Genomic DNA, 14,620 nt, shown 5'->3' with positions numbered 1-14,620 from the left:
AACTAGTCTTGATACACAGCGAAACTTTACTCTAAGAAAATGAAGGCAGCAATCGTACCCTATAGGAATCAAAGAGCAATCCTTACTCTAAGAATAAATCGGACAACAAATAGAAATGGAACGGCAACCAATTACCAATGAAATATAGAACAACGCTTAGAGCCAATTGTGAATATATAGTACCGAAATAAATAAAACACACAACACACATAGATATTAAGAGAAACAATAATCTGACTCGAATACCACAAATATTGATCTCAGTTATAAAGGATAACGATCGAAATTCATAATGGAACAACAATGTCAATTGAACAGCAATCGTAATGAAGTGTAAACCATAGACGAATACAGTAATACCAACTTAAGAATATTACATCTCGGTTACTCTACAATTGAACAGCAATAGCATTCTGTAAAGAACAGTAATGTTACATTAATGACTTAAAGGAACAAAAATACGTTATAAAGTCAGAATGAACAATACGACCTTCCTGTTACAGAGAACGATATTGTAAATATAACAGAGCTTTGATATAAAATAACAAAACACGCCAAATTACCGATCAAAGCTGATAATGCAAACCACACACGAACTAAAGGTAATGGTACAAGAGCAAGTGTTCCACCAGGGCCGGGCCCTTAGCCTCCAAGGACACACCGCTTGAAATTATTCCAGCATCAAAGGTGGAACATCAACCAGATTTGTATTAAAGCATTAAAACAGAGTTACAGTGGATCACTTCTCAACGAGAGTCGATGATCAAAGTTTTGAATACAACAAGGAATTACATAAAAGTAACAACAACCGGTCCCTTGGGCTAACAGTGCTGCCTCTTTTTATAACAGCTGGGCAAAGATATCAATGATGCACAAATAGTTAAGATTGCGATCCCTCAGGATCAGAGGATCCTGAGGGATTCACCAAACTGTTAATTCCAATTATCCCTTTGTTTTCTTGCGCCGATTCGATATCTCCCTTTCCTTTACTTGGCTAATATGCTTCAGTTTGGATTGTCGTGTCTGCATATGGTTTCCTCCCACAGGGACAACAGTTAACTCTGTTCTGTCTTTTTCCTTGCGATGACAATATTTCGTTTTTCCCTTTTTCTGCATAAGAAAATGGTGATTATTAGTTATCTTGCGTTATATACAATCCTCATAGATTTTGCCATATTTTCTTATTTATTACCTAGTTCATAATGCAGAGGGATTATAAGTCTTTAAAGAAAAGATGACAAAATAATCAATAAAACATACCTCCTTCAGTACTCCACATTATATAATCTCATGATCAGCAAGCCCAAGAAGGTAGTTCTTCCAATTTGGTTTGCCTAAGAGGCATTAGATCACATAATCGCTGCAAGTTTTCATTTCCATGCTTTTATGATGCTTTCTTATATCACATCTAATGTATACTCAATTGCTTAAGTCATTTCAAGAAGATGATTTCGACATCTTCCTATATTGAATATTCATAATAGTATTTGAGCATGCAGTAGATCATAGTTGTTTTTATATTGCTTACTTTCATTTCATAGAATAGGATTAGCTTTATTTTTTATTAAGAGTTTTCAAGGATAGGATAGAAAGTGATTTCATTTTCATCTTATCAATGAATACAATTGTATCTAGAATAATGATATGTTTTTGATAGACACAGTGTCAGCCTAGATTAGACTAACCATTCAAGTTTTTGATTTGATTTTATGCAAATTAATTTAGTTGAAGTACATTTCATTTTCTTCCTTCTTAGAAATTAGTTTTTATATTAAACATCCATTAGACTTAGTTGATCATTGACACTTAACATCCATTAAAATCATTAGGCATAAAAGACAAAACCCTCAAAACAATACAAAAACATACTCAACGAAGTGAGAAACAAAGTTAACTAAGCACATATTGTGCACCACACTTCATTAGTTTACTAACCCTGGTCGATAATTTATGTTAGCAGTTTAAGACATTAAATTCACTGAAGAATGCCCTCATAAAAGATACATTCATCATACTCTACAAATTATGCTCCAAGCCATAGTTCATATACCTGGCCAATGTTCTCTGTGCCATCCTTGTTCTATTATTAAATACATTTTTCAATTCAATTTCCCAACTCAAATTTTTAGGTTCGAAAAAGTTGTACAAACCCACCTAGGAAATTCAAGTGAGAGGGAATTTTAAGCACTTGCTTTGACAACAACATTTGTAACATGAACAAAGCAAGTCAAATTCAATGATACCAACTTCTTGCAATTGGCTATTGATAAAATACCTTAATCAAATAGATTCTAGGCACCACACAAGTGCAAGACTTTTAACTTTGTAAGATGTGAGATCTCTTTGTAGGACTTATTAATAAAACATGAATATGTAGAAAGGTTAAGATATTCTATGCTTGGAAAACTCTTTAAAATTGTGACAACCCATTATCTATTAACTTCACGCATCTGGTTAAGTTCAAATGTTTTAGTCCTTTGTAATGATTCACAATAAGTTTCAAACTTTGATTTTTGAGATTCTTACAACCACTCAAATTCAATGAAACTATTTGATTGCAGTTCTTGACCAGGTATTCAACAACCAAATTAGTGATCCTTACATTCCAATAGATAGAAAAAGACTTTAGTTTAGGACATGTAATAGTTATTGGCTCTACTCCACTATCAGTGACTTTTTGGCAAGCATTTAAATTGATACACTATACTCTCTAGAGTAACATGCACTTAAGAGACATGATATGTTTGTCTTTAATATCTTGAGAAAATTCAAGGTTTATCTCCTTGACATTTTGGTATCACAATAGTGAAAGAGTTGCAATAAGTTGTTCACCTGCATTGTTCATTTCTCGCAAGTTAAGGACTTCTACCCTGCAAGCTTTCAAGAAATTTCCAGAGACATTGCCATAGGACTGTCGAGGCCATTATGCGCAATTGCCAATTAATATAGTGGTCTTTTAAGAGTTTATAGACTATCAAGAATTGAATATGCTCCTGCAAAATAAATGTTGTAATTCACAATATTGACATCTACCAATGATATATCCCTTTCATAAATTTCTTGGCTATAGGAGATGAGATGATTGTAGATTTGTTGTGGTCACCAAGTCCTAAATCAACCTCCATTCAAAGCATTGAACAAGAAACTACATGAATATTTAATTCTTGACAATGGTTGTTGGATGTTGAGTTGTCACAAGAATAATCAAATAAACCCAAAAAACTAATCTTGATTGTGCAATCAAACCTTCAATAAATTACCACTAAATGTTTTCCCCTTGCTCACTATACTCTATTGTATGGTTGAATTCAAATTTTGTGTGTGTATAAACATCTTGGACAAAATCTAAGGGTGCTCTTAGCTCTATTTTTTGTCAAATATCTTTCTCAACCTGAACACTAGCTAAAATATTTAACATCAATGCCAAGACCTTTAATAAAGAAAGCATTAAATAAACATCATGTTGTAGGGCATGCCATCTTAGAGGGGCATTGAACCCAAAGACGATTATGCTTAGAGGGAATTTCACTTTGAGGGTTGGATAAATCATACTTTCACAAATGTACATCCATATATTCTAGTGTGATTGATGTAGGGTTGTCTTATTGTTTATTGATATTAACTTATGTCATTGTTTTATCTTAGCCTCCCTTGCCTAGGAGAAGAAAGCTCTTTGTATATACTATCATCATTATGATATGTTCTTTGTATTATATTCGAGGAGTCTTATAGGGAGCACGACACTAATGTTCATGAAGAAGGCCTAGGAGCATGACATTAAGGTTCATGAGGATATCCAAGGAGAAGACAAAGAAAGGGAGAGATGTAACAAATGTTCTTAGAGAGATTGTTTGTGATGCTAGTGTTTATGTTGTTCATGTAAACTATAAACATGAGATTGAGGACGATGATGGTTATTTTGGATCTTATTCTAGTGCGAGTATTTCTACCCTAGTAGAAGACATGGAGAGTGGAGCTAATGCCTTGAATGATTTTAGAGCCTTATTCTTGTGAGATGTGAGGCTAGGGCAAGATCATGGAGAGATTAGCTTGATTAGCCTTAGGCTTGGAGTAATACCTTGTCTATAAGAAGACTCACTTATTGTATCTTTGATGTGTCAGGGAGGTCTTGGTGCTTATGTTGATGCAAGAATTGAAGTTTTAGGGTTTAAGGGATCAAGCCCTAGGATGGACATATATATTTCATTAAAGAAATTTTAAAGTCTAAAATTGAACTTATATGGAGAATAATAAAATAAGCAGTGGATTTTCAATGATAATTTTGATGTATCTACTAACATATTTACTCAAATATAAAGCGTAGGCACTTATTGAGAAATTGTGGTATGCAATTGTTCTTAATATTGTGTGTGTGTGTGTGTGTGTGTTTGTGAGAGAGAGAGAGAGAGCATGTGTGTGTGTGTGTGTGCACATGTGAATCCAAATATTGTGTGCTTGTACATTTTATTTTTAGCTTATGTTATCTTGATTGAGTATATTTTGACCCATTTTCATGTTGACTTAACACATATCTAGAAGATAAATAGCTATAATATCTAGCATTAATACATTTCAAATCTATTATATGCCTTGAAAGGTGCACCCAAAGATTGTACCAATTTGGAATTAAAATACACTCTTACAATATTTATTCTCTTGAGCTACTTAGTGAAATTAGGTTAAAAGGAAGTCAAATATTATTGTTATAATTTAGTATTTTAGGTCAACCATAAGGCTACATGTTCACAAGGATTAGATTCAAGAATGCTCAAGCAAATGAGGTGAAGTTTCATGAAATTGCATTACTTGATAAATTCTCAAAAATTCTACAGCAAATTCAAGGAATCTTGACTTTAAGCTCCTTAATAAAGGATCCATGCATGTTTTAAATTTTAATTGGGTTCAAAGGGAAAATCAAATTAAAGTTGTCCAAAATTATCATTAGCATGGCAAAATACAAAAACATTACCACAAGTGAAGGTCATGATGATGCATATTTAGGTGAGGGTCAATTAGTAATATCAAATTACAATCTCTTAATCTTATTTCTTAAAAAAAAATTGATCCTTGTGTTATGTAAATGAGAGAGTGATATGGAACCAATCTCTTAGAGGTAAACATAATGTAATGTGTTAACTGAATATGCTTGTGATTGTGTTTGAACATCTAGCTCCATTGTTTCCATGAGATTATTAAAACAATTGCAACCACCTCTTCTAAGAACATGCATTTGTATCAATATAACATGTAGTCTTTTTAGTCACCATAAGTTCCAATGAAGTATGAGGAACAATAATAGAGATATATGAGAAGAACAATAACATAGACACTAACTAGGAATGAATCACATTCTCAAATAAGGCATGCTTCTTCCACCTCTAGTTTCTACCTCATGTGTGTATCTTTCTCATTAAGATTATGTAATTATTTTTCATTTATACTACAAAAGTACTTTAAATGCTACTATAGATAGTTTGTAAATTATTGCATCATATATATCCTTGAAATTTTTTGTTGATGGTAGAATAATTCCAATTTAACAAATTAAGGAATAATGTAAAAGAAAATGGAAATGCAAAGGAAATTTCTACTTTTATTGGTCCAACTTTTATACTTTCATAATACGAATACAACTTCTCTCCTCCCTTGCTAATAAAAAGAGGAAAGGAAAAATATAGCAAGTTCAAAAAGAATATTGATTGTACAATTTTTATTAAGCCATTTGAATTTTGTTGATATTTGTAGCTAATGAAAAATTAATATGGAAATTTGACTTGTTATAACAAAAAAAAATTGCACTCAAAGGTTTATAGGAATACATAATCCATCATAGCTTAGTTGGATGTCAAGACCTTCAGAGTCTTGTAACCTTGCTAGCTCTTCATTGATTTTATCATGATTCATCAAGTGCATCATCCCTAAGAAACACAATAAAACAAGTATTGTCAACACTCTTTATCATTTCTCAACCAACTTTATGAGAAGGCTAACAATCATTTTCATTGAATATCCTTCCTTTTCCTTATTACATTCACTTGAATACACATGCCTACTCTATGTCTCTAATCAACTTTCTTAGAGTAAAGGTTGAGATACCTTTGGAAAACACATGTTTATACCAATAGAATTCAAGAAAGCTTCTAATATTATGCAAAGCGAATGGAAGCCATGGACCACAAAAGGATATTGAACAAGATCTACGAAGAAAGTTTAAAAAGGAAGGAAAATGCATGAGGACTACGATATAAGAATTGGCTTCACAATCGAAACAAACTAGAAGCAAGTTGCTTGGTTGGTAGGAATGTGGTGAAAATTTGCTTACAAGAGTATCATAGAAAAGATAAGAAGAAACAATACCACATATACAACTTCAACATAAAAAGAAAAAATAGACTTCCAAAACACTTGAAGCTTAACATCCCATGGAGATAGAAACATATTTTGTCCTAAATAAGAACCAACTCACATAGATTAAGATATGAAACAAGAATATGGGAAGAACAAAGGAAGAATTGGGAAAGAGGGCTTGGCATGTTCGTGGGAAAGAAGTTGTGGAGATTTAATGCCAATTTCCTATTGCATATTGAGGCACACGACCACATATCAAGAAAAGAGCAAAATTATAGAACATCAATTTGGAGACAACATTCCAAGGGGGTCATGTAGTGGACACACATATGTAAGCCTCAATAACGATGCACATGAGAGATATGTTACTGAAGCCAAAAACAAGGTCATGAGATTTTCCTTCAGTGAGGAGAAGATCAAAACTAGATGAGTAATCTAAAGCTTCTTTGTATTACACTATACATATTTCCTCCTTGCATTCATCTCTTCTTTCATTTTTATGATGAAATGTTGCATCAGTTGTGAGTGTTTCCATCCATTGGCTACTTGGCCTCATAGATGTTTAATAAAATTCAATTAAAACTCTCTCTCTCTCTCTCTCTCTCTCACACACACACACACACACACACACACACACATTCAAATATTGTATACAAAGCAACAAGATTAAGAATGAGGGTATTCAAGCATGTGAATCACATTCCTACTATCAATATTTACCCATTTACCTGTGACACATGTCACGCACATGCAAGGACGCCTTTAATGCATGCATGCATTGTATGTGTATGGGACGTGGATTATCCAAACACATTTACCTTAAATTTGTACATTGTAGAAACACATAAATAATAAATATATTGTATTTATTGATCAATGATGTGTGAACGGTTTACATGGAACCCTTTTTTCATATTGATCATAATTATTTGATTATTTATTCATTAGTTTGACTATGTACAAAACAACTCTCTCTCTCTCTCTCTCTCTCAAGATGTTTTCCTTGCCTCAATGTCAGGATATGACAATGGGTTATGCATGGAAATCATCATTTCATCAAGATTCTTCCTCGTTAGTAGGTTTCTACATTTGATTAAGCATGCAATGCTTTGTTTTGCTTGGAGAGATATTGTTTTTGTATCTAGATTCCCTTCGGGGCTAGCTTCAAATTTCATACTTTTCCAAATATTGGAAATTTGTTTAGTTAAAACGTACATACCCAATTTATTTATAAGCCAAATTCGTAGAATATATTATGGAATAATCATTTATTTAGTAGATTTTGAAACATGTGCAACTCGACCAAGTCAATTTTGAAATTGGTATGCCTTTTTTGTACTTCTTTCCCTTTGATTCAACATTTAATGAGATGTGTATGGTTAGAAGCAAACACAAACACACTTCCCTTATTGAAATTTTCCTCAAATTGATATCTGTCCATTTGTTGTTTCATTCAAATTTGTGCATTCGCCAAGTGCTAAGGATTTTGATCTTTTTCTAGGCCTACTCCAAATGATTTTTTTATAATTTTTTCAATGAAAGAAAATGCAACCATATAAGCCTATAAACTAGGTTATCTTTGTTGAAGTTTGAGGTGTTATCTCACCATTCAACTAGATTTATTTATTAATTGTGAACGAGCATATGTAACTTCAAGATTTTTAATTTAGTTATACATTTATTTATGGGTGATGTTGTTTAATCATGAAAGTGATATCCTTGATAGTCAAAATGGTTCTTCCTAGAAACTAGACTCGTTTATTAATTTTGAAGCAAGATTTTGTTCACTAATTTAGTTTCTATATTTATTTATGGGTGGTGTTCTTTAATTATGAATGTGATATCCTAGATCGTTTAAATGGTTCTCTGTAGAAAAATTTATAAACTTTGGTTCGCAATAACTAATAATGATTTTGGGAAAACCATCTAACCATAAACATTCTCCATAAACAATTATATTACCAAACTTCTTTTTTTTTGTAAGCTTCGTAAATGTATTTATATTACTGAAAATTGATATTACATTGATAGCTTATATTATCGAACTTCTCGTGAACTTAGTTTGGATCCTTATATTATAAGACTAAGCATGATTTGTTGATACACCCACAACTAGAACAATGTTCACACCTTATAAAAGTCATATTGTCTTAATCAAATCAACGGATATATATTTCTACACATGTTCTAAGATATAGAATGGTTTTAATGCCATGAAATATCACACATGGTTTTTTCCTTTGCAAAGTCTCAAATTTTATACATATTGAATGTTGCTCTTCAATTTTTGCTTGGCCAATCCAAAGTGCATCCACATTGTTGATCTTTGTAGCTTGGGTAGGTACTTGTGCATAGGCCTAAGTGTCTAGGCATGTATAAGTCACCCAAATTCTCCTTAGTACACTAGCTCAAGTAATGAGTGAGTTGCTATTGTAACTTAGCCTAAGTCTAACTTAGGGAAAACATAGAATTAATTATGTTTGTCATTTAGTTAAAGAAACTTAGGAAAAATAAATCATTTACTTTAGTGATTATGTTTTAATCTCAACCGTTGATCTCCCATGAGGTGAGATCTAATCTCGACCATGAATCACTTTGGAGATTAAGGTAAGAGATTTAGCTCAATGTAAAGTTATAAAAGCAAGGTTAAGGAGACAAGAAAGACATATTGTACAACAACACAAGACATCGAGAGAAACATCTTAGTGGTGGGTAGAGAAGAACTCCCATTCTACTGTGTTGGGTCTAAGGAAGGTGTGGAAGTGTAGCATTGGAGACCCAAAACAACCAAAGAGATTAAGGACAAATCTAGGGCCTGATCAGCTGGATCAAATCCAAGGTATATTGTAACTATAAATTTCTCAGTTAGGTCATTACCCTGGGATGAGAGCCCAAGTAGGTTTTTATTGAGTTATTAATTGTTAATTTTTGGTTAACATGTTCTTTGCTTAGGACAATTATTTCAACATTCCACATTAGCCCATTTATCAATCCATTTCATTTTCATTAGCAATCACATAAATCATTATCACATTGACAGTAACTGAACAAAGAACATAAACAATAAATGTGGAAGACAAGCCAAGACAAAAGAACACAAGAATATGGCTCAAGCCAGGGAAAAACCCCAAGATGGGGAAAAACCTTGATCAATTATTCTTATTAGTAATATCAAATGCTCAACAAAGAGTGAGTACAATGCTTCAAGGTCAGAATTGGGTTGCCAATTTGGAGATCATTTATCACTACCCTTAGATAAATAGATGGCCCAAAAATGCAATTTTGGAGCAGACAAATAGTGCCCTCTTAAGTTGATGACATACTGTTGTAGAAGCTTGATCTAGTTAGGGTTACTTTCAGTCCACCATTGTCTCACTTAACAATGCCAAAACTCCTCCCTTCAACTGCGACTCTTCTAGGCAAACAAGATGTTGCCCTTCACTGGACCTTAGGGCTGGTCTATACCCAAATAAGGCCTCTCGTCCCCCTTATCTCGCCTTGTACAGGCTGGCAACCCATCCTGAAGTAACTTCTCTAAAGTGCGACCTCTCAAGGAGAGACTTTCATCCCCAAATTGTTCACAAGCCAACCCAAAAACAATACACAAACACAGCCTGCCTTTCAACTCTTGATTTCAAACTTGTAAGGACAAATTTACCCACCCAAACTACGTCAAATTTACCTCAAGGCTTGTGGTTGTCCATCTGAAGTATCTCAACCCCCTAATCAACAAGATTAGGCCTGTGACCTACTTGAGAAATACTCCATGTAGTTGCGGCTCACCTAGGAGAGGGTTCCCACATCATAAAAACACACCCAAGTACTCCAGATATTCCCTTATGCCTGCGGCCAACCTTTGAGATAACTCAGACCTGCAACAGAAGATAGATATCCCAGAAAAACTTTCTTCCACGTCTTATCCTCCAAACAACTTCACTGCCACAAAGATGTATTATCACAAGAATGGTGCACACGGGTGTGTCTAATGAGGTTGGAGGTCACCTCTATTTATACAAATCATTGAGGGTCAAGAGACATGTTGCTTGGGCTTCATGAGCCTACATGAGGATGTGGCTGACCTTGACAATTTGCATATGTAAGGTCTTTACTTCAAAAACATATTTCTCCTTGTCCAAATTTAGTGATCTTTAGGTCGATTTTCGTCCTCTCGAAAATAGGAATTCAATGCAATAATTATCTCCATCAAATGAGCTGTCGAAAGTGGAATTTGGCCCTCGTTTCCAATTTTAACACTCCCTCTCAACTAGGGAGAATTCCACCTATCAATATCTGACCATCGATCAACGTGACATCATGTCATCATGAACAATTTATGTATCCCATCTCGACTCTGTTGAACACTGATATAGGTAATAAGAAGAACAGAATGAGTCACAAGACCTTACCACTCTCCACTGAGAAAAGTTAGTCCACATAACTAGGGGTTGAACCCCAATCAGACTTGATCCTAGATCAAGTTGTTGAACACCATGCATCCTAGATATAAGGAGTACAACAATGCCCGATGTGTCCATCTATATTGCTATGGTGCCTATCCTCTTTTTCCAACTCATTGGCCAGATGAGAGGTACTTTCGATGAGTCCCAGACTACATGGGTAGGATGTATGCTGGGGCATTCGCAGGAGAAGGTGAACCACTCCTATGCATATCCATCAATCGTAGGGGAAGGTGAACTACTCACCCTATGGTTGCACATAGCATCAAGAAGTACCCCAGGCCCCCAAGAGCTCCCACAGGTCAATGTTTAACTGAGATCCTCATAGTAGGATCTTTCCACGACTCCCAACCTCTCTCTAAAGGAAGATAAACTTGACCTTGCCAAGAGGCTTTGTGAGGATGATGGTAACATGCACATCCATCTTGAAATGATGGAGCTTGATTGCTCCTAGCTGTACCAAATCCCAAATAAAGTGGTATCTGATGCCAATATGTTCGGAGCGGTCGTGGAATACGAGATTCTCTAAAAAGTGAATCCCACTCTGTGATATACAACAGAGGTTTCCAGCACATGCTCAAATGGCTCACTGAAGAGCTTCCTCAAATGGTTTCATAATAAGCCATGCTTGCTACTTTATATATTCAACCTCAATGATGCTCCCAGACTTCAGTCTTTGATTCATCCATCAAATAAAGGTGGATTATAGCACCTAGATGTGCTCTTTTCATTCACCATACTACTAATTGTGAAAATTTCTAAATCTACACATCAAAAATCCTACTGCAATCACTGGTTTATCATCTCCTACTTGCTTTTATATTCAGAAAGTTATTTAATTATTTAAACAACGTTGTGAAAATTTCTAAATCTACACATCAGAAATCCTACTGCAATCACTGGTTTATCATGTCCTACTTGTTTCTATTTTCAACAAGTTATTTAATTATTTAAACAACGATGAAAACACTATTGAAGACTACACATACATACAGATCATGAACTGAAAATAGAACGAGACAAACACATAAGGGACACCATTATTTTTGGACAAATGTCCCTGAAAAAACAAATGCGGAAAAGCAGTGCAGCATATAGAGGGTTTGTATTATTAAGCAAGCAGAATCTAAGTACAACAGGTTTCCTCTCGCACCGACTAACCTATTAGAGAAATCTCGGTAGCAAGAAATAAATATGAGGGTTTACCTCATTCTCCAAGTCACAACTGATCCACTGAATGGTTGACTCCGACAAGCACTACAAAAATACCAACACAATCTGCTCTGTGTGGGCCAACGTCTTGCCTCTAGGAGACTGCGTCACTTATCTATTGGATCGATTTGCTCACATGAGCTTTGACTTCATCCCTCTCGACTCAGAACATCTAACTCCCAACAAAAACTCGAACTCTCGACGATTATCTCGCACTGCCACTGCAAGAACCCTCTTGGCCTACGTGAGCCCCTTCCTAGGCTGCATAGGCCTCTGCATTGCCTCTCTTATGCTATTGTTGCCTCTCTGCTTGGTACTCATTGGCTCGGAACTCCTTTCTAATCCAACTCTTTTCTACTGCCCCTCTCACTGCAACAGATCACTTGTTTGATTTTCTCAACAAACCTCGCCCCAGAAAAATCGAACTGACTGATCTCTCAAGTGTGCCTCCAACTAACCCTCAAGCCTCCTCTTATACTTTTCCTGTTGATGAATCAATGGACGATATTAAGTCCCTAATCAACAGCTAAGATTAAAACAAACTTGATCCTTGTCACTTAGAAGTTTCTCACCCATATTATTATTAATACCCATTAATATTTTTATTTTCCTAAGTTTAGACTTAGGAACCCTTTAAAAATATTAATTATTTTAATAACTCCTCATCCGGGTTGAATTTCTCCAAATGATTTCTGGGTCTTGGAGATCTCGTGTTGTAGCCCCTCCACAAAATTTCAGAGCTAGAGCACATTCAATGCTACCCAAAATCAACACTCCCTCTTAGCGAGGAATGTGATATAGTAACACTTCTCAACAGAAGTACTACATTGATCCACTGCATCGGTCCTTTGTGTTGTTGATGCTTGGCCTAATGCCCTTCATCCATTGCACACTGCCACTGTCACTATTGCATCTGTACTGCAACTCCCTCTCAATATGTTGCATCATGTTGTCCACAACATTGCCACTATTAACTATTGCATTGCAACTCAGTTGTTGAGAAGTAAGCAACTGTATAGCCACCCCAAAACTGACATGTTGGTCAATTTGGATACCCTGTGATGCTGAAGCTACCTCTGCTGCTAATATGTGCCGACCCTCTGTTGCTACTGCACTACTGCAATCTGCTATGTGCCTCTCGCACTGCTGCAACCTCCATTGCGCTGCTTAAACTCTGGGACTCTAGCTCTACCATTGTTGCTCCATCACACCTCACACCAACCGACACCCGTAATTTTTCCACTGTTGTTAAGGGCTCCCGTAGCCGTATGTGATCCAAGAGTTTGGGCACCTCAAGGATCCTGCTCGTCATGTAGTCCTCTCGACTACAACACCATATCGCCCCACCTCTTCTCCAAAGGCGCATGAGCACTCATGACACAATTGTCATCCTCGCCTTCCCTGTCAACTTTTGCTGGAGCAGCCTTCGAGTTAGAAGCCTCCTCCTTCCCCTTCTTCCGGGGGCACTGAGTGGCGAAATGTCCAAGTTCCCCACACTTGAAGCATTTGACCTTGGAAATGTCCTTCTTCTTTCTCTTTTGTTGCCCTTATTGTCTCGATGATGCGAGAGTTGCATCCTCCTCCTCCTCCTTCTTGACCTGGGCTCCTTTGTCGCTACTCCCTGCCTTGGTCAACCTCCTAATCGCCTTGGTCAACCTCCTAATCTCTTCTTGTCGAAGAGCTACCCACATCTCCTCCCAATTGGGGAGAGTCACTCTGCCCAAGATACTTTGGAAAAATGTATCCTAGTCCTCAGTGACTGCATTCAAGGTAGTCCTGACCATGAACTCAGGATCTGGTGTAGACCCCACGAAAGTCAACTGGTCGCAAATCCCTTGCAACCTGAGGAGGAAGGGATCGATCTCTTCTCCCTTCTGCATCTGGTACTATCTCAGCTGATTTTCTAATAGCATCTTTCGTTGGACGGAAGTGCCCTGGTACAAGGTGGTCAGTGCCTCCCACATCTCCCTTACTGTTTCCTTCTCAGCAATGTGTGGTACTACATGATCTTTGACCCCGTCTAGGATCATGCACTTGGCCTTCGCCTGGGCCTTCTCATACTTCTTTGACGGATCAACATCAACAAGAAAAACAAATACTTTCAAGGCATAGTCCTTGACGCGATGTTTGTCTAGAATTGCTAGGACCCTGGTCTTCCAGATGACAAAATTGGATGCTCCATCCAATTTGTCCTAATCTGTTAGTCCATTGACCACCATCTCTACTCAAAAAATAGGATTGGTTCTCTTCTCCCTCTCCTGCTGCTAATCCAACAAGACTTGGAACTGGATTTCTTTGGTGCAAGAAACCCTCTAAGGAATAAGCTCCTCTAGAATCCCTCTGAGTCCTGATTTCCTTCACGGAAATCCTCCGGCCAAATGTCAAATCATTCCTCTCCAATCCTCCTTCGCTGCTGCAACCCAGATCTAGATTTCTTTGGCTAGATATCTGTCAAGGCAGTGACTCCCTATACCTCGGCTTTGTCTCCACAGACATTGTTCTGCACCAACAGCAACAATGGCCCACCAACTCCACTGATAGAATCTGCACTGCTTCTCCAGCCCCGAAAACTAACTGAATTGAGCCTTGTTGAATTGTTGAAT

At 36.4% G+C, this 14,620-nt stretch overlaps 1 protein-coding gene and 1 pseudogene across 1 annotated transcript in view; both read right to left on the bottom strand.

Annotated features, from left to right (window-relative positions):
- Positions 1-1,260: 1,260 nt before the first annotated feature.
- Positions 1,261-2,838, bottom strand: LOC149143083 (F-box protein At3g58530 pseudogene; annotated as a pseudogene).
- A 2,735-nt stretch (positions 2,839-5,573) lies between these two features.
- LOC149143082 (Metallo-hydrolase/oxidoreductase superfamily protein) overlaps positions 5,574-14,620 on the bottom strand; it is a 332,415-nt gene continuing 323,368 nt past the window's right edge. The window contains exon 12 of the mRNA XM_089448872.1: positions 5,574-5,918. Coding sequence (XP_089304998.1) covers positions 5,800-5,918 — 119 coding nt within the window. The 3' untranslated portion in view covers positions 5,574-5,799. The remainder of the gene's footprint in view (positions 5,919-14,620) is intronic.

The sequence above is a fragment of the Pinus tabuliformis genome, chromosome X (genome assembly GCF_031772625.1).
Source record: "Pinus tabuliformis cultivar Carrire ecotype Pingquan chromosome X, CPIR1, whole genome shotgun sequence".
NCBI classification, from domain to species: Eukaryota; Viridiplantae; Streptophyta; class Pinopsida; order Pinales; family Pinaceae; genus Pinus; species Pinus tabuliformis.
This window is presented reverse-complemented; position numbering and strand designations above follow the sequence as displayed.